Raw genomic sequence first — 21,650 nt, forward strand, 5'->3', positions numbered from 1 at the left:
GTAATTTCAATTATACAGAGAACTCTTGACACTCATAAAGCACCAGAAAGCGGTGTGTCTAGCCAAGGAGAAGTTTTGGTGAAAACTGGGTTCTTGCTGCCGTGTCGATACTTTCTGTTTTTTTTACCGTACTTGAGTTGAAGACGGAAAGTTGCAAACAATCGCATGGCCAAAATTTTACAAAGGGTCGTTCAGGTTCACGCTAGAAGTATTGGCTGTTATTAGCATTGTATTAATTTCACCAACTAATAGCGAACTAATGGCATTTTTGAAGTTGTTTAATTTTGAAGTTGCACTGTCATTTTCAATAGGAAGACAACTCTCTTTTATTTTTGATATAGATATGTTGACTCAACGATGTGTAGATCGAGCATTTTTTTTAACTAACACTTTTCGAGTCTATGTTAAATCGATTTCAAGTCGGACTCGTTGACTTGCTTTTCCCTTCTCAATGGGTCCATCAGTGCTTATCATATGGTACAGGGTTCCATACTTGTCAACACCACTCGTGCATCACTTGCAGATAGGCTGCTAAGATGTGCCTTGGCAAACATGGCCAATCTGATATAAGGTATATTTGGATAATAAATGAAGTTTTCGTCTACGCAAAATACCACAAAGCATTTAAATGATCTCACTAAGTTAGTTTTAACATCACTGATAGTAATCAGGCTTTGCTTAATTAGTTGATGCTTATCCAAATCTCGTAATATGGTCGCAAATGTTCTGCTTACACAACCTTCGGCTGATTTCCTCATAGAGTTAAAGTTTCGCCACAACAGCAGATTACTTTCAATGATTAATGGCTTGGCTGATGATCACATGTTTTTTTTTCTAGAGAGAGAGTTAATGGTAGACAGCAAAATTTGTAAGATGGGCGAGAGCAGTAATGACAAAAGCACCTGCTTATGGTGCCAGATAGTTTTGACTTGATAAAACTATATTTGTCTGTAATTTTTAAATGTTATAAGATACCCTTGCTGAGATCTAAAATTATTCAATCATGATTTTAGTTTTCAGTTACATCATTGATTTACCAATATATTTAACATGATGCTTACAATTTTTTTGATTATATTTGGAAAGCAGTTATAATTAAATATGACCTCTTCTATGCCCAACATACTTCAACAAGTTTTTTTTGATAATTAGTTTCTGTTGTGACTTGTGGATTATCTAAGTATCTTGAAATCGGTTAAAGTATCTTTTTTTTGACTAATTTCCGATTAATTTTTAAGGCTTTTGTTGCCTCGGGGATCTTTTATACATTGTAAAGTTGGGAGAACTTATGTGGATGGTCGGTGCTACAAGGTGGGGCCATCTATGTTCTATTGTGGCCTCTTACGTTTTATCTTTCAAGTACCTCTTTAGTGTGACACTTAAGTGTAACTTATACCCTTGTCATTCCCCTATGACTAGTCAATCACAGTTGTGGCATGTCTGCCGGAAAAATGATATGTTAAACGTCTGTTTAACATCCATCTAAGCACACTGAGAAAAACAGTTTTATGTCATTTTTGGCAATTTTGTTTAATTAAGAAGCCCTTCATCTTTACCCACTTTCCGTATCTTGTCCTCAGCTGCTCATCTTCAAGTTATTTTCAAAGCTTTTCTGTTTTTTTCATGAGTGTATTGGTCAACCTGGAGTACACATCTATAGTCTTAGATATATGGGTCTGTACACCTGCAGGTCACATTTATAGTCTTAGACATATGGGTCTGTACACTTGCAGGTCACATTTATAGTCCTAGAGATATGGGTCTATGCACACCTGAGTACACCTGCAGGTCATATCTATCGTCTTGAACGAGCCTCTGTACACCTGCGGGTCATATCTCCAGTTCATTCCAGCTAGCTGTCAGATTATTTTACTCATGTGTTAAATTCTTGAGGTTGATTTCTCCCCGAGACTCGACAGGTGCATACCAAAAGTTCAATACCAGGTGCTCAAGTGGAAGAGGGCTCTTGATGTTTTCATTTTACTGTTGAATGCCTTTACACATGGCAGTTTAATTCATTAGTAAGTATAGTCCCTTTTTTCCAAGTTCTCATGCACTTTGGTCCAGTCTGCTTAAGAGAAATGATTTTGTTTTTGTCGCATAAGGAATGGGTGTTTTAGCATAAATAACCAACATGCCATATATTAAGGATGCCTTACATGCCAAAGTAAATGGCATCTTGCATCTATTTATAGCATATATATTTAAGGTTCGTAAAACCATTTGTCAGTCTTGAAAGACAATAGGCATGGAAGAGTCTGTCGAGACATCTAGCTATGAGGTGAGAATAATTAAGGCACCCCATGCAGGTGGGATTATTTGCTCCCATCAATCATCCGCTATGTCCAAGTCCTCCACTGACCCAGGTTCTACTCATGAATGATCTAGTCACGGTGTCCTGGCTGTTAACACTTTCACTTCTGGACAGTTATAATCCTATTTTGTTTTACGCCTCCATCTGGCTACGATAGACATGCATGTGTAGATTATCACATTGCATGTTATTGGAATGCTCGGTTTGCAGCATTTTTTGCACACAACCTTTGTTAACTATCTTAACCCTTATTAACTACAGTCAAACATGGATAACTCGAACTTCAAGGGACCGAGCAAAAGTGTTCGAATTATCAGAGCGTTCAAGTTATCAGAGCACTGTCACAAGTCCATATATTTACTTATTTATTAGTAGATACATGTACATATACAAACTATAATATAAATCAAAAGCACAAATGGCTTGTTTCAATTTAAATGCTTCTAATGTAAAGTTTAAAACGTTTTCATGAAAAAGTATAGAGATTTTTCTATCACTTGAGATTGGTTTGTTGTTTGAGGTGATGTTATTGCCAGGACGTTTTTCAGATTGACATTGGCAAAACTTGATCGTTGTTGAAATGCTCAAAAGAAAAAACAGTTTTTTCTTTTGGGGTTTTACCCACGATCAATTTTGCCGTTTTTTCTTGAAGTTTATGTAGATTACCTTACTTTACCTGGGATTCGTTAAGAGCAACACTCCGAGGCAGTTCAATTAGAAGTTTTACGAGGTTTTACGGTACATTCTATATCACTCACGCTTTTTTAATAGATACTTATTGAATGTACACACGTATTCTGTGTTTAGGTCAAACGATGAATAGTTTTTTGTAGCTCAGACAACGTATACGTTTAATTACAACATTTTTGAAGACGTTTTAAACATTCAACATTCCGACGTTGATTCAACACGGAATCAACGTCGGAAAACTATTCATCACGGGCTAGCCAGGTCACGCACTCAAGGATTTTCGCCACGCACATACAAAACAAAAACAACATGCGATTTTTGTTTTGTATGTGCGTGGCGAATATCCTTGCGCGCGTGACCCGGCTAGCCCGTGCTATTCATCGTATCGCAGTATAAATCAAATTTCACCAAACTTTTAGAAAAGTCGTTGACAAAAATATTTTGCCGATGGTGGTAATAACGACGCTTATGAATTACGAAAAGATGAAGTTTACCTCTATGGCTTTGAATAAAGTGATTTTCTAAAGCGATAACAACCGTTTCGGTAGCCGTTGGGCAAAAAAACAGTTCGAATTAACAGTGTTGAGTTCGAGTTATCTATAGCAATTTATCATTACGTGGGAACGGACCAAAGGAAATGTTCGAATTAACTATGTGTTCGAGCTATCCGTGGACGAGTTATCCATGTTTGACTGTATATAACCGAATTTATAATAACTCCAGAGTTTTATTTATTTCAAGTCCCACATATACTGTTGGTAACACAAAGTAACACTTCTTTTTGTTGTCAAAAATAAATGCATGTACAATGTATGGCAACACAAACATGAGTGAGTTCCCGCAGGAAATAGTTTCTTTTTCCAAAAGTTAGCAATTCATCTTATATTCGTTCCGATTAACTTTGGATTTGTCTCCCTAAGCATACTATTTGCTTAGTTCTTTCAAAATTTGCTGATCGGGCATTTTGCAATTGTTTATGCAATAGTTTATACAATATTTGGGAGTGGCAAGTTGTATAATCAATTTGTATCTGCTTGAGTTCAGCTTAAAATGGCTACTTTCGTATACTTGTTGTGGATAACTTGGAAATATCTGTATTTGAAAAATAATCAAAAAACCAAGAATAGATAAGCATTTTAGTTTCACAAATAGTAGAGCGCAGACTTGATGAAGTTTGCTGCTCTATTAACTTTCAGCATCGTACAAACCCTCATCTCTGTCATACCTTGTTACATAGTTCTTTTTCTATAATTCATCATGGCACTATTTAACGAGCGATGGAGAACAAATTGATGTTGTCCCTTTTCAGTGTAATTCTTTTCCTATTTTTTTATACTATTGGATGTGCAATACAACCTCGCGGAGTTCAATGATGTTTGAAGCCAGTAATTTTTAGCCTCAACTGGTAAAAGCCTCCTACCACTCCTTTTTTATCATCTCAGTTCAGCCTTTTCTTTAAAGTCGTTCTTAGCAAATTATTCTATCGTCACATAAATGAATCCGAGTAAAGGAATTGTTGGTTTTCCTTGTCATTACATAAGTAATTCATCAAAATTTTGCCAAATACTAAAATTTCTGCAATCTTTGTTAAACAATTTCATGCACAAGGTAACATTTCTTACATAGAACTTGTTGTTTTCGTGTTTCAACTAGACATGCTCGGCCACTGCCCTATCAGTTATGATATATTAATTTGTTTATTGCCTCCTACGAGATGTTCACCTTGTGCCATGATACTGGCAGTTAGCCAATCACCTCTTGTCATGAATCTGTCATTTTCTAGCAGTTGTTAATTGTTCTTTCTTGATTGTCTCGCTGATTATAAATATCATCCTTAGAACAATTCTAAATTACTACTGACTGACAGGCACCTGTAGAAGGCTGTCACCTGTCCATGCAACCTGCAGCTATTTAATCATAAAGTCACATATGTTGAAAAGTAGAAAAATAGCTGCCACACCCTGCTGAATCAATATTCACTCATGAAGCTATAAATTCTGTTGTTTTGTACAAGTGGCAACATTTAGATTTTATCAAAACAATTTACCTCCTGTTTCTCGAGTGAAGAGCTATTTTTATGGTTGTTTTTGTCATCGTTATTGTTGTTCGTACGTGATGTTTGCTTGCATTCCATTGTATAACATTTGTGTGTTTCGTTCCATTTTTGTCACATTTATTTTACAAGAACACAAAATAAGATACGCAGTCAATCCTCTACTTATGATAACCGATAACCTCACCATGTAAAGTTTGTAGTCTACGATGTGAAATTAGTGCGAATCTCTGTCTCTGTTGTATTTGCAATTTCTCAGAGCGTTGCAGTTTCATATGTAAAAAAAAAGATTCTGGTGAGAAATAAAAATAAATTAAAAATTACAATAATAATATTATGTAAGCTAAGTAGGTTTAGCTATATATTATCTAGGTTAGAGTAAGTTTAGATATATATTATCTAGGTTAGAATAAGTTAAGATATATATTATCTAGGTTAGAGTAAGTTTAGATGTATATTATCTAGGTTAGAGTAAGTTGCATTATGTATCTTTATCAGCATCCCTGTTTTGAACGTGTGTATTGCTGAGCTTGCATTTGCGTTTGTATAACATTAAGTTGAAGAAACAATAAAAACTTATGTTTATTTGTTATTACGCTTTATTTGATTTAATATTCCATTAATAATCTACTTTTTTTATTTTAATGATTTTGTATTATTTGACTTTTTAAAAAGTTATTGTCGAGTTATGGACTATGGAGAGCATCAAAATAGTTACTGTTTATTTTTCCACGTGGGACACCCTTAACTTGTGCAGGACTCGGGTCAAATTAACTTCATATGTAAAGATTTTATTGTATATATATATATATGTATATACATTGTATGTATATATGTATTGTAGATCAGATGTATAAATGTGTATGGTTCAGAAGAACATCGAGAGTTTATTTATTTAAGATAATATTCATATTATTAAACAAATTGCTTTGAAGTGACTCAAGCTTCTATGGTCTAATTTTTAGTGGCGTTGACTGACCTCTCACAGTTTACAAATTCCAGTTCAAGAATAAAAACAATGTCAACAAATTTGCAACTTTACATTTACCTAGGGTGGTTATATGTTGCTAGGAATTTACATTTACTTATAGCAGTTTTATGTTGCTAGGAATTTGCGTTTGATTGGTTTCGTTTATGTTAAAACACAAGCATTGTTTTTTTAATTAAATGCTTAGTCATTGATTTAAAAAACTTATCGTAGACACCAGAAAATTGAGATACCGGCTAAGACATGGAATAAACTTAATCTTTAAGCGATACTCTTATTGCATGACTTGAATACATTTGACAGATCGAAAGCTTTACCACTGATCACTCGTGGAGTTTATAATCGCGTAGTTGGCAGGAGAAAGGGAGAGCCATACACATTATCTGATATTAGATCGGTAAGTTTTCACTCTTATGTTGATAAGCAGCTAGTCAAAGGTTGGTAGCGAACCATTAATAGATCGGTAAAGACCTTCGATAATAATAATATGATCGGTAATAGATCGATATAAATGGCCGCTCGTAAATTGATAATGAACTACTATTAGATAAAAAAGGAACGACTATTAGAGCGACATATATGGCTGCACTTTGATTAATGTACGCACTTTTTTTTCTTGAGTCTAAATGTTTATTTGAAGACCTCGAGTACGATTTTAATCTCAATTAAAATTTAATTGAGATTAAAATTTTAATTGAACTTCTAATTAAACGATTTATTGTGTATTTTAGTTTTGGTCATATGATGGCATATTGTTTTTCAACACAACAGATTTTTCTATAAAAAAAATTGTTAATTAAGATACATTACAATCAACATACATTACAATCAACAAACGATTGCTGGCAAAAGGTTTAATGTCAAGGACACATTGTAGTGTTGACACTACCTCTCACGAGAAAACTGCTATTCTTTCCTCCAATCAATGAACATTTTCCAAGACTCTAAAGCTGCATGATTATAGAGCACACTGAATACTCCACAGAACACTTCTGTAACTCCAGTCAAGGAGCCTATCCTCCAACCTATGCTTTCTTAATACAGTCTTACCTCACCAAGCTTAATGCATTTCTGTGCTGAGGTCGTATGTGAATTCTCTCGTATCTCAGATCAGCTTTGACTATATAAAGTACAGTAGACGCCGCTACAATGTACACCTCATATTAATGTTAGATAGATTGTAGTCGCTAACAAAGGTTTGAGAGAGACTTGACGTGAATACTTTCTTCCATACACTTTTGTGACACAAACACAGACTTTAAATTTAACCTAAATTACTTTAGCTTACTAAGCACGCACTTGAAAATAAGTTTTAAGTAATAAGTCTTACACAAGACTTAATTCTAATTTTATACTCTTTTTTTGTTTGTAGTATCTTCCGGTTACTTTCGCTTTCCGACTCGTGTTCATTTTAAATTCTAGTCGACCTTTTTAAAACTTTTCTCTAACTGATCTGATGAGAATGATCGAGCTATGCTGCTCTTGTAAGCCGCCTCTTGCATACTCGGCCGCATTGAGAACACTCTCATATGCTCGTATCTTAAATTCGTCTCGTATCTCAAGACAAAATCTTTCTCCTATTTCAAATTTTTTATATATTGTGATACTTGTATGTCTAGGTATGACTGCACACAGACTTGATTTCATATGGTGATGGACCAGACATACAAAGTATCATCGCCTTATACATGGAAACTTACTGAAGTTCATCAAATGTTGTGAAAAACTATTAGCATTGCAGTACAAAGTCAAGCCAAAAAGAGATTATAAATTCATGAAGGCCTAAGAAAATATCAGCATGGCTTAATAAAGTAGGAATTTATGGTGGCCATACGGTCTTAATTTGTTCCAGTGTTGGTATCGCAAGGTGAATATTTTGTATAGAGGGGTATAGAAACTCATAGTAAATATCTAATGCAAACATCCCCTGGTAAAAATCATAAAAATTTTATATACATGTACGTACTGTACATATTACAAATTAGTAACATAAAATGTCAACTTTAGTAGCTATAGTTACCTGCAGTAACTTTAGTGTACTTAGTGGGGATTATCTGCAATAAGATGTTACATTACAATGTACTATTTGCAGTACATACCGTAGGGAGTTCGTACTTTCGAGGCAGCTGTTTAAAATGAATGTTGAATTTAACTTAAATGATTTTAGCTTACTAAGCACATACTTGAAGCCAAATGCTAGGATTTATTTTTAACTATTTTATTGAACTTCAACTTTTTCATCGCTAAAATTTTATTAGCTGTTTTCGGTTTCATTTTCACAATAACTGATAACACTGAACTGAGCGAGATCGAGCATTGTATCTCTTTTATTCGTTGTTAGTGCGATTTCAGTGAATATCATATCAGCATATTTCTTATGATGTTAGTCATAAGCTATGATGTTAGTCAATATCATTTCTTATGATGTTAGTCGCAACCGTTAGTCACCAATGTTAGTCATCAAACATGGAAAATGTTTGAAAAACTTACAAAACTGCGATATTCAAGTCAACCTCTTACTGTTAATATAACTTGAAAATCTGGAAATTTTACTATTTCCAGTAGTTGTTCAGTGCTCCACAGTTTTACACCAGAACTGATCATGGGGAGATCTTACGAGAATTTATTTCATGAAACACTTGAAATGTATATTTATTTTTACGCACCTTCAAGTCCTTTTATTATGAAGTCTAAGGTTCTGTTTTCATGTTTTCAATACAGAGGGTTGGGTTATTGTTTAATTGTATAGTTGTTGTTTATTACGTTTGTTGTTCTAATGATGTCATTCGTACTTCTCATTCCCTCCTGGTATCCATGCTTTCAATAATCATTCTTTGAAGAGCTAATGAGCAGAAAACTACAAATTACGGAGGACAAATGAGAATGGCAGGGTTTAAAGGAACAGCTGTCTCGAGTGCCAATCAATCTGTATTGGCGACCATCTGTTACGATTCCTACTGTCTGTTCATCTGTGCACTACTCTAAAAACTAATTTATTTTTATTTTAAAATTCTTCAACTACCTAACTCAGTATGAATAATATAAATATAATGTAATAATAATATAATAATGGACATTGATTATCTAAATTAATAAAATACTAAATCAGCAGTTTTTTTCATTGGATAACAAACTAGAATTCATCAAGCGAACAACTTATGGTCTTCTTCAGACATGAAAACCCTTCTGTACCGTAAGTCCTCATGCTCAAGCCGTGCGGCTTGTGCTCAAAAACAGATGATTCACGAAGGGAAAAATAATCCTCGAGCAAGCCGTCTGAGGTATCTAGCCGCCCTTACCAACAAGCCGCATATGCCCACAGACCGCAGCTAAAGACCGAGATTTTGTCGTCCATGACCCCTTTGGGAGCGAGAGTGTTGAGACGGGTTTTGCTATACCCCCGTCCTCTTGAATAAGAATACAGGCTATGTCAGTACATGTGAAAAGAATTTTCTTTTACTTCCAAGTTCGAATTAAAATTCCTAACTAAACCCTTGCATCAAAAACTTACTTGCCATGTCTCAGCTAGATTTTTATTGCGCTGTTAGAGGGCTTCATGTTTTTGGAAAGATGCCAGTCAAGAATGAAAAGGTGTTAATAACCTATGACTGGTGAGTTAAACATACCTCATCATCTTCATAGATAGAAGTTTCGTTTGGAATTTAAATTAATTTTTTTTAAAAACTAAAAAAACACCAAAGAAGTTTAATGTCATGAATTCAAACATAATAAAATCTTCACTGATAATTTAAATAAGATTGCGAGGTTAGCTTATCCGGTTTGCCTCTGACTGTCGTTCGGCTGAAAAAAAAATCCCATATTTTAATGAAAATTAGAAGTAGAAAAACCGGTGATAATATGATGAAATATAAATTAAATAAATTTTCGAAAAACAATCTGGTCATGTCGCAGTTGAGAAGCAAATCCTTCTTTAGTCTAAAGTATCCTATAAACATGACCTTGAAAATAAACGAGTAGGTCGCCAAAACCCCGTACATAAAAGTGTATCATGAATGCGATTCTATGGTTAGAACACGGAAGCTGAGCAGAGACCGCATTTTCCGAGAAGCCGCCCTGAGCCCCGCGTAAGTTTTCAAAAAATGGCTTTAGCCGCGGTCTATTACCTTGAACCAGAAGCCGCGCCCAACGACAAACCGCGCAGCTTGAGCATGAGGACTTACAGTAATTATTTCCTCGGGCTGATGTGCTACTGGGAAGCATAAAAATACTATTATTGGCAGCAAGATCGCTATAAAGATTTGTAGCAATCTTGTTGCCAATAATAGTAAATAAATGTACTTACTTCGCCAATCTATTTGGCCTAGTTCAAAATATTTAAACAAAGTGTTAATTCAGCAGTGGGCGATGTTGTTGGTTTTAAGGTTTACTTGGATGTTTTATCGTGATCGGCTCAAATAATTTTCAGTGATTCATTTTAATAAAAGCAAGTCACTCTAGTTCCCTCTCTCTCGCAATAACAATGTTGGTGGAGTCATGCAATACTTCACCAGGTTAACAAGTATTTGAAAGTTCAAATTTTTAGGCAACACATTTTTTATGAGAATGTCATTTCTAGTGAACTTCCATTGCATCTCTATATCTTTCACACAGAGTTAAAGGTTTATTAAATTATAAAAAGATTGTCAGAATCAATCATTTGTTATAGTCAATAAGGAAATGGGTGTTTGCTTACACGTGCGCATCACGCTTGTTCTTTTTTTATCAATAGATTTTATGTAAAATATTTATGCGTAGGTCCTCCTTAAGATTATTTGTAATATTTGAATATAACATCCTTAATATGTCACTCCTTCTGTTTTATTTTTATCAACTAGGATGTGCCGAAAAGCGCAGATCAGATAGCATTGTGAATCAACTTTGTTTGTCGTGCTGTTAAAATTGTGTCACAGAGATAACCTGTTTCAGTTTATTAGCTCAGTAGGTGTGTGGTATGCGTTTGCTCTAACGATCTTTTCACAGATCGTTAGAGCTGTTGCCACGTCTGTACTCAATAACTTTATTCTTTGTGTTTGTATGCGCAGTCCATGGCTGCATTCCAATTATTACTCCTAAAAATATTATTATTATTATTAGGCGATCCACAACCCTTAGGCTGTTTTAAGCTTCACGTTTCAGTATTCAAAATTATTGTTGAATTCTTTTCATTTCTCAATTGAACTTTCTTCTAAATGGACTCAGGTTTCTGCTATGAACACGTGGCAATCTCCGGAGATGGCTACAGACATAAATAAGGTTGATATTAGTCGTCGAGTGTCTGAGACTTTTTTCCTTGTTGCCTCCCAGGTATACTAGGATACTTTGGATCAGCTCAATGGATGCTCCACATAATATCTCTGACTGTCGTTCACATTCGTCCTAATAACAACAATAATAACACAACAAACTTGTCAGTTAAAATTAAAATGAATAGAATTTGGTATTAATCAAAGTATTAAAGTTAATAGAATTTCTACTTGTAAATATGTATGTCTAGCTATTACAGTCTGAGTTCATTCCTCGTATCAGTATCTGTTTTTCATAGGCCAACTTTGCTGATTTGATTGGGACCCGTTTTGATTTTATCTGTAGTCACGCTGTATCTAGTTAGGAGAGGCTGAGCTGGGCCAGACTTAATGAATGTTTCTACGTAAATGGGGTAACACCCTCTTCTATACATTCAAAAAGAGATCCATATCTATGATTAATGTAAAACTTGACAGTAAACAAACTTTTTGTTAAAATACATTTCAATTTCATTATACAGACTCAGGCAATTCTCTTTGAAACAAAAGTATGCACATTTACCGTTATCAAGAGTATGTCATGCATAATTAACATCAAGTGCTGTGTCTAACTTATTATTCAAATTTCTGAAAAAAAAATGTAAAACTGTCATTTAGGCAGTATAATTAACAAAATATGAATAGCAAAATTCCGTGAAGGAAATTGTAACAATGAAGATGAATGGACCATTAAGATACTATCCACCGGGTGTAAACAAAATTTATGTTGATTTGGCATTAAAACCATTGTGCCAAACCGTACCTGCCAGTCACTGCAAATCGACAGGGCGTGATGAATATGGTTGCTTTAAAAAGTTGGTATTAGTTCTACCTGTATAAGTAAATTTAATTTCCTGTTTGGATTTGTGTTGTATAGAATAATTTCCACAAAATATTTTTGTTTTTCATGCTTGTCTTCATTGATAAGAATTTAATTGAATGCTAAAAATTGTTCATGAGCTTTTTTAAAAACTTCATGAATGATTAATTCAAGTTAGTAGTTAGTTATATTTAGGATAGGCAGCAGTCTTCAAGCGCCATGTTTAGTTGCGTCAAACTTCAACATATCGAGTTAATATACTCCATGGTTTTTGAAATTTCCGCTTGCCAAAAACTCTGTTACATGATAGCTATATTATGTGGAGCGTTATAATAACTACATCATTTTAACTATGTAAAAACCTAAATGTAGGAAACTAAATTAAAGGACTAATTATTAAAACAAAAGTTTTTATTGTGACTCATTTAGGGTAAAGTGGAAGATGCGGGTAAATGCAAGGGCAGATACACGAGACAGATGATGTGCAGGTTTAGTTGGAGCTGAAAACTTTAGGCTATAAAAATGTTCTGATTTTTTTTGGCAGATCCGTACATGTTTTTAGGACTTGGGTTTAGCTAATAAGTCTGGCTATAAATGATCTGTGCTATTTTGCCAAAACCCAGCAATAAGTATTTCTGGTAATTAATTATATATGGCTTTAAGACAATTGTTTTTGATGAAACCAAATGCAATATACCTTGTTGTATATCACAAAAATTACATCATGTTTAAAAAATAAATTGATAAAGTATTAATCAATAAAATGAAGTCTTTCTTGTCACTTGTCTTGTTGTTAAGGACAGGTAAATGAAGGTGTAGCCTTGGTGATACAGGAGATGATGCGTAGGTAGAGCTGGGGCTGAAAACATGAAGCTATACTTAGTGAATCTGGAATTATCATCACTTTTTCATACACCAGTATTATTTTTTATATAGGACATGTTTACGTCCAGCCAGTTTGCTTTGATTGTTTTTGGGTTTTGGGCCTTTATTCCTTGATTTCATTTTCCCTTCAAATGAACTTTACTAGATCACCTTATCAATTTTTAGAGAATTCACCGAGAGTTGCTTGCTCACATTTTCCACCATTTATTGCTTCAAGTTTAACGAAAACATTGCTTTTTGTCACCAATCGTTCTATTGTTATAATAGCCTGAGGTTTTTAAACTGCGAAACAAAGGTATGGAACATACCTAGAACCAAACTATGTCAAAGAGAACTACAGACATATAATAATACTGATATTTACTGCAATGCTTTGAAAAGCTTTGGTTATCGCATGTACATGTTCATCGATTTGTCATACCATTATTTACATCGATGTTAATAGAACTACAAGTAGCGGTGGTCATAAGTTAAAGTTGCACTGTCTAGTCATAGATATGATAGATCAGTGTTGAAACTGGGTTAGTTGTATCTTAGTAGGATACACTGTAGCAGGTATTCCGTATTGACTATTAGGGGTTTAGTGGTTAGCCACATGCATGATTGGTGAATGACACCAATTTGTGACAACTGTCAGTGGTAAATGCCATAGTTAGTCTCGGTGTGCCAAAAAGGTTCTTTATCATCATCAGGTGGTTTTGCTGTCGCAGCAATCAAGTAAAATCTATTTAGCTACTTTTCTATGAAAGCCATAGAGGCGCGCCAGTCTTTCTTGTTGCCCACAGTCTAAGCTCTTGTGCTCTCTTTTCCGACCCTTTATTCTTACATAAATCTTACATTCTATCATTAAGGAGCTAAACATAAGAGACTAGATCGCTGTCGAGATAGCCCGGAACATTTCACAACATTTCACAAGGAGCAAAGATACAGCCTCAAAACTAGAATGGAATTCTGCTACAAATTGCTTTCTGCATTTCCTGCATTGTTGCTAGATTCATCAGGCCCTAAATTGAACAATAGATAACAGTTTATAATTCATTACTTTTTAGTTTTAAGTCAGTTCTCATGGCATGCTTAGTACGGTTTCATACGCAAAAGATAGACACTAATCTCAAAAGTTCTCTAGGACTACCGATGCCAAGAAAAATAGTTTTTATGGTTTAAATATTTTTAACGACTAAATTCTAGCAAAGGCCTTCGCTAAATAATCAAGAAGAACGTTGAATGCCTGTAGTCGAAGATACATTGATGAGCGAAAAACTTTGGTCGGAATAGTGGCTAGTCTTAACTTTAACTACAGATTATTTTTCACGACCTCATCCCAAGTTTTTCACTCGTCGCCGTATGTGATAAAAGACCCGAATCGATTTGGTGTTTTGCATTAGCATAAGTCCGCTGTAAATATTCATTTTGGTGAATTAAAATTAATGCTAGTCTGGCTAGAGTGAACTGCTTAGGTATGCCATTTATTATTCGCAGGATACAGGTAATGGCGACATTTACTGAGGCAGTACAAGATAGCTAGGTAAAGTGCTAGCCTCGTGTAGGCACCTGCTGCCACCAGTTACTCGTGTACTCGCGCGCGCCATACCTAATGTTTCATCTCGTATAATCTTTTTGTTTTTGGGCTGATAATGTTGAGTTAGTGCCAGCTACGGTAGTGCATCCTCTGGGTTGGTAATGTCAAGACAACATTTCAATGGCTAATGTTCAAAAAGTCTCGTTCATTAGTAATGGTCGCTGTAATGCGATACGTTATTTTTGTAGTTTTTCTTCAATGTATGCATTTTGTTGAAGTTAGACTGTGAACTAGAACAACTGATAAGGTCAGTTCTACAAGGTGGGTTGATGAAGGAACAGCTGATGCTGTCTAGAAGGATATATAATATTGTGTCAATGTAAGGGACTAGACAGCAGTGAAAAGTTCAGTTTCTAATTGGATGCTTGAAAAACAGCTCTCTGTCACATTCGGCTATAAAAACGTTAATTTGCATAATTTATTTCTTTGTTTTTCACAGAAGCGCATTAACAATGAGCTGCTCTCAGATACCTGCCTCTAGCATAGACTATAAAGCTATAAGCCTGGAACATCTTAGAATTGCGTTTCCATAGGCCTTCCATTTCATCCATTGTTGTAAACAGCATTGTATTTTAACATGCTAGCTTGTTACAGCAATAAATGGAACATGGGTTTTGGCAGATAGATTGGAGTTGCCCTCTTTTTTAAACAAAGAATATCTATTTGTGATTTGGTAGATATTTTCTATTGTTCACATAAATGTTGCATAGACAGTGTTGTGTCTATGTCATCGCTCATATAATTTTTCTATTAGAATCTTAGTTATAATAGTATAAAGATAAACATGCTTCTATGGGTAGCATTAAACTGATATTATTTACAATAGAGTTGGCTTCTGCCAGCTAATTTCAACCCAAAAAACTATTCTATTGATTAGACATTTTCCCAAATCATTTTTAAAATTCCACATTTATATGGTAAACTTCTTAAATATGAGAACGATATTTTTAAAGCTTTAGCTGCGCAAGTCGGTGCTAGGGGTCACCAATGTCTAAAAAAAGTCGACGCAGGCTGATTACCTACTGACTATTTTTATTACTACGCGTACAGATGGAATATCGTCTAGTGAAGTGGCTTGTTTAATGCTGGCTTTAATTATTTAGTCGAAAAAAAGAAAAGTGTAAGGTTGGCATTTCTTATAGCTTTCAAAATGTAAGAAAAAAGTGATCAGTTATAACCGAAATAGCCAATGAGATGCAAGCGATGGAAAGGTTTTTTGAGCCAGGACGTTTTCGGATTCTCTATGAACAGAGTCTAGAGCAGATGTAAGGTACGTCTACCCATGTCTACACATGAGCATTCCAACTCTAATCGCGCAACTTTCACAGTTTTAGAAGTATCAGGGTAGGGCGTGCCTTGACAGTGGTAGACAATGGTACACAACCAGGTTGGCTCTATGTTTGCAGTAGATAGTGCACGTGTTATCAAAAACGTTTGGTGTATGCTAAACAAACACAAAGTACAAACAAACGGGGGACTGAACAAATATTTATTGCACATCTCCATTCTACAATGATTTTTTTTATCATTCACACCCCGCTAGTGTACGGAATCTGAAAACACCTTGAAATAATCCTAAAGAAGTTGCTATGCTACAAGTTGCTAAGTTACAAATAGCCAACAATCTGGTCTGAAAGCTTCCTAAATATTTCAATGTCTTTAGGCTACGACAACGGAACATAATCTCATAACAAGCGTGTTCAATGTATGCTAAAATATTTCATTGAATTCATTCATATGCCATCGATAGAGCATTTACTATGTGTCGCTGAAAATAGAATTGAGAGGGTAACTCTGAGTTCATGAATGCCTGTAGAACTCAAGCTATACTCTCTGCCGAATTAGTTTCCATAGGTGAAATTTATAAACAATAGACTTCGGCATAAATGACGTTTGGACCGCCTATTGTTAAACCGAAAACAGTCATGTTTTGAGTTTGTTACTGGTGGCAAGGGATTTAATTACTCTTCATTCCTTTGGTGTTGTGAAATAAAAAGTGACAAAAAAGATAATATAATTGAAATAATGAAAAGCGGTGTTGATTTTTGAATCAGGTAATACTAAAATGCAATATCGTAAGTTAAATGTTTGATCATGTTTACTGATTAATTCACATATTATTATTATATATTATGTTATCATATTATTGATTATCAGTAGTAACAGTGATGTCAGACTTTTTGCCCTACAGCCCATGAGATCGGGTCGGTTGTTGTTAGGATGACAAATGACATTGAAATTGACAACGCCCTGTGATTGGATGCCGAAGTCTATTGTTTATAAATTTCACCGGTTCCATAGCCAATGCGTTGGCAGTTAATTGTGGATGTGTCTAGATAATAACTATCCTTAGGACACTATAACAAGTGCGCTGGAAAATCCAGCAAGACCTTCATATGGCGGAGGTCAATTTTTATTGGTCAATCTATTTGTCACCACGACATATCGTTTACTGGCATCAATGTGTAGCCACAGCAAATAACTGCACTATGTATCAGCAATGCATTTCATCAATGTGTGGAGCAAGGCCTTCGATGAATGCTTATCCTGTACTATAAAACTCGATAAATATTTTTTCAATTCTTTTGCACGTCAGAATACCTAAAGAGTAAATCTAAAAGCATATCAATTGCCAACATGCGCTCCTAGTGTCGACGCCACTAAAAACTAAAACCTTCGACACTCATAATGCTCTGCATCATTGTCTAACGTCCATGTGAGAAAAAATTGGTACAAATCTTTGCTCTTTAGGTTATAAGACCGTTTTATTGACACTCAAGTATTATTTTTCGTTTATAATCGTAATAGAAAGACCAAGATTTTTCTCAGTGAAGGAAATACCTGTAGTAAAAATGGCCACACCGCGTTATTACAAGTGAAAATCAGCTAAGGCGTGTCGGTTCACAATGCCTAGCCTCTGCTCCATATCATTAATATTTAAAATTTTTGTCATTAGTAACTCGGCCAGATATGTGCTAGTTCACTAGAGTCTTCCATGTAACAATTAACGTGATTGGTAGATTAGCATTTTTGATTAGCATTAGCCATTTGCTTCAAACATTGTAAATATTTACCAAGCACATTATTGCTTGGCATAAAATATTTCGTGTGTGCAATACAAAAGAGTAAGTGGTTAAATATTAAATATTTCATTAGAGTTGAAAAACTTACAAACTAACTGATTATGCATCTGATAGTTTCATACAAATTGTTCCGTCTAATCATATCAAATATGGCTACCAATATTTCAGTCCGCCGCTGGTTTTACATGTCACTAAATGTGGGAGGAGCTGAAACCATGCATGGCACTTTTGGGTCGTATGTACTCTTACAGTGTTTTCTGATTGTTGACCCGTTTTAACTCAAAAATATGTCAAGGGCAAAGCTGAATCGGTTCAAGTTTTGCTTATGTTTTTGCTGTTTCTGCTTATGTTTCTGCTTATGTTTCGCTCATGTTATGCTAGATGATACCATGTTGACTCAGTGCTGATCTGCGTTGCTCATTTCCTCATGTCAGAACATGGGAGTCATGAGCATCCACTTGTGCTCTTTAGCTTAAAAGGTAGTCTATTATATCTGTATACTATTTTTCGTTCACAATGAAGACTCATAGTATGAGTTAGTTATGAGTTAATTATGAGTTAGTGCAGTCACTATGGTTTGCACATTTGTTGAACATTTAGTTGCATCTCCCTTCGATTTCACAAGTCCCTTTCGAATTGCAGACAACACGTTGTGTTGTAGGACAACACCCTGTATTTCCCAGTCGGCGGTCAGAAGTGTTTGCCGGAGACTGCGAGACAAGTCGAAACTCTAGCTGTACGAATATGTGAGGTGGACGAAGATGCTAAGGCTGATATCATGTACTAATATTGACTTACCATTATCTTTTTTTCACCTACATCACAGCTACCCGCTTTGTTTATCATAATCTTTGTAGCCGTCAGCTACCTCCTGAAGTTGTCTGTCCTCTTCATCGGGTAGCTCTTACAGCTACCTGTTAATACTTGCATCTGTCCTGTTACATTCTTCGCATATTTGTTGTCCTTTCAGTCATTTGCTGCAACTTCACCCATATGTCTATTGTTTTGGGCGTGTTGAATAACAGCAAGGTTATTGTGTTTATTTCTTTACACTTACCATATTACCGTAATCTTTTGCATCTCACCATCGTTGACTCTCTTGCCAGATTGTCTGGGGTGAGAGGGACGGAGCAGCTGGCTGCCTGGAACAAGTTTCACGAGCTAACCGAGGCTGAGTATGGAGATCTTGCGATCACTAAATCAGTTCAAGGTTTGCTTATATTCTTTGTATATGGTTCACACGCAGTCACAACAGAAAAAACTATACCTGGCTCAGTTATGATCTCTGCCGTTCATTCCCTCATGCCAAAGCATGTGAGCCATGAGCATCCACCTTTGCTCTTTGGGTTGAAAGGCAATTTTTTATTATTGCGTGCCATTTTTTAGTTCTAAACGATGACTCGAAGTATGAGTTTAGAATCATGGGAAGAAATTGCAAAATGGTGAGCTTACAGTCAAACCTAGACTCAATAGGGAGCGTACAGTCAAACCTAGACACAATAGTGAGCTTACAGTCAAACCTAGACACAATAGTGAGCTTACAGTCAAACCTAGACACAATAGTGAGCTTACAGTCAAACCTAGACACAAAAGTGAGCTTACAGTCAAACCTAGACAAAGTAGTGAATGTACAGTCAAACCTAGACACAATAGTGAGCTTACAGTCAAACCTAGACACAATAGTGAGCTTACAGTCAAACCTAGACACAATAGTGAGCTTACAGTCAAACCTAGACACAAAAGTGAGCTTACAGTCAAACCTAGACAAAGTAGTGAATGTACAGTCAAACCTAGACACAATAGTGAGCTTACAGTCAAACCTAGACACAATAGTGAGCTTACAGTCAAACCTAGACACAATAGTGAGCTTACAGTCAAACCTAGACAAAGTAGTGAATGTACAGTCAAACCTAGACACAATAGTGAGCTTACAGTCAAACCTAGACACAATAGTGAGCTTACAGTCAAACCTAGACACAATAGTGAGCTTACAGTCAAACCTAGACACAATAGTGAGCTTACAGTCAAACCTAGACACAAAAGTGAGCTTACAGTCAAACCTAGACAAAGTAGTGAATGTACAGTCAAACCTAGACTCAATAGTGAGCTTACAGTCAAACCTAGACACAATAGTGAACTTACAATCAAACCTAGACACAATAGTGAGCTTACAGTCAAACCTAGACACAATAGTGAGCTCTCAGTCAAACCTAGACACAATAGTGAGCTTACAGTCAAACCTAAACACAATAGTGAGCTTACAGTTAAACCTAGACATACAAGCCGATATTTTCTGATATTTGCTTTTCCTGTTGAAATTGTTGTAGGCTGAATATAATACACCTTAATTGGTTTACTCAGTTCAAGTGCTTTATGAACAATAATAAATACTTCAAATAATTAATATGAATGCGTTAGATAACACAATGTAATAGCTAAATACAAAAATCCTAAATTATATGTAAAAGCTCAATCATCGTAATGATCAGAAGAAGGAGGCTCGGTAATCGATGGGTGGTAGAACACATGTCATAGCATACTTTAACTTACTCTAGATAGGCATAGTTCAAATTAACTTTTATTGGCTTCTTTACTTTCGTTTGACAGAATTGCATTGGTTTAAAAAATTTAACACGTCATTTCTTGAAAATTAATGAATAAGTTGAGACCATTATTTGCTCAAATTTTATGTCGTATCTCAAAAGAGTTTGTATGTAGCGATGATAGCAAGCCACCGTGGAACTCTCCGTTTTTGCGATAGGGAACTGAGGCTAAAGCAGTCAGTTTTGATAGAAAACGAGCTAAAGCGTGCCTGCCCCTTAGTTGTAATGGTGAGCAAGCTAGACATACCAACCCTCTATGCCCAAACATTTTATAATAGTTTTTATGGTGACATTTTATAATAACAATCGATAATAGCTTCATCCAATTGACTTATGCCATTTAAAACTTTGCAGCTGGCTCATGCAATGTGTGATACTGAATTAGTGCCATGCTTTCTGGCATCGTATACAGCAATGATAATTCTCTATACCTCAGAACTATTCCTATATATCTTAAATTATTAGCAGTTGGTAATAATTGTGTAGCATGATTTAAACACATTTCTGTTTGAAATGAAATTATAGCCAATAAAGTATTAAAAAACCTCAGATTTGTAGTTACCAGTTTTGATCATGTTTTGTTTATGCATTTTTGTAGCTAAATAATAATGTTTGTTTTTCTGGAAAGTTGAAAGGTAAGAATGTCTATGACTAGTTTTATACCGGATGTTTGTGATGATGGCCTGGTTCATGTGAGCTGCTCTGTTGAAAATTCTATCAAGTTTCTCTACCTGAATCCTTTAAGAAATATTTCTTCGTTTTTTTGCCATTTAATTTGATTTCAAGAATGCCTGATCACAAGGTAATTGGAAGGCGTGCTGGAATGGAGTTAGCATTCGCCAACCGTCTTTGTGTACGGTGTTTATTAAAAAGAGTACAACTGTGTACAGTGTTTATTAAGAAGAGTACGACCTGTGTACAGTGTTTATTAAGAAGAGTACGACCTGTACATTAAATGTGGAACATGCAAGCGAGTAAAGACACCTACATGAATTAAACAACGATTTATTTACAATTATTGTTGGAAGCAGTTACTTTCATCCAGCAATTTATGGAGAAAAGTAAAGTGAAATCTTCACTTCTACAAATTATAACTTACATATAAACTTGATGTATATAAACCTAATATATACTTGATGATTAAAGGCGTTGTTTAGAATGATTTTACTAGAGAACAGAGTGCACTCATAACACAGTGCTAACTATGTTACGAAATACTTACTTGAAATATTAAACCGAAACACATGTTTTTGTTTACCGTCGTATTTAAAGTTCATATATATGTATTTACGGTATATGCAATTACATATATATACCTATATATATATATAGGTATATATTTGTAGGTATATA

General features: G+C 35.1%; 1 protein-coding gene across 3 annotated transcripts in view; it reads left to right on the plus strand.

The window, feature by feature from the left end:
* LOC137403842 (calcyphosin-2-like) overlaps positions 1-21,650 on the plus strand; it is a 59,466-nt gene that overhangs the window by 21,604 nt on the left and 16,212 nt on the right. For all 3 annotated transcript variants that reach the window (XR_010979624.1, XM_068089910.1, XM_068089911.1), the window contains exons 9-11: positions 6,349-6,442; positions 18,356-18,474; positions 18,801-18,904. Coding sequence is in view for 2 of the 3 variants with exons in the window: in XM_068089910.1 (XP_067946011.1) it covers positions 6,349-6,442; positions 18,356-18,474; positions 18,801-18,904 (317 nt within the window). In the remaining variant the exon portion in view is untranslated. The remainder of the gene's footprint in view (positions 1-6,348; positions 6,443-18,355; positions 18,475-18,800; positions 18,905-21,650) is intronic.

This window comes from Watersipora subatra, chromosome 9 (genome assembly GCF_963576615.1).
Source record: "Watersipora subatra chromosome 9, tzWatSuba1.1, whole genome shotgun sequence".
NCBI lineage: Eukaryota > Metazoa > Bryozoa > Gymnolaemata > Cheilostomatida > Watersiporidae > Watersipora > Watersipora subatra.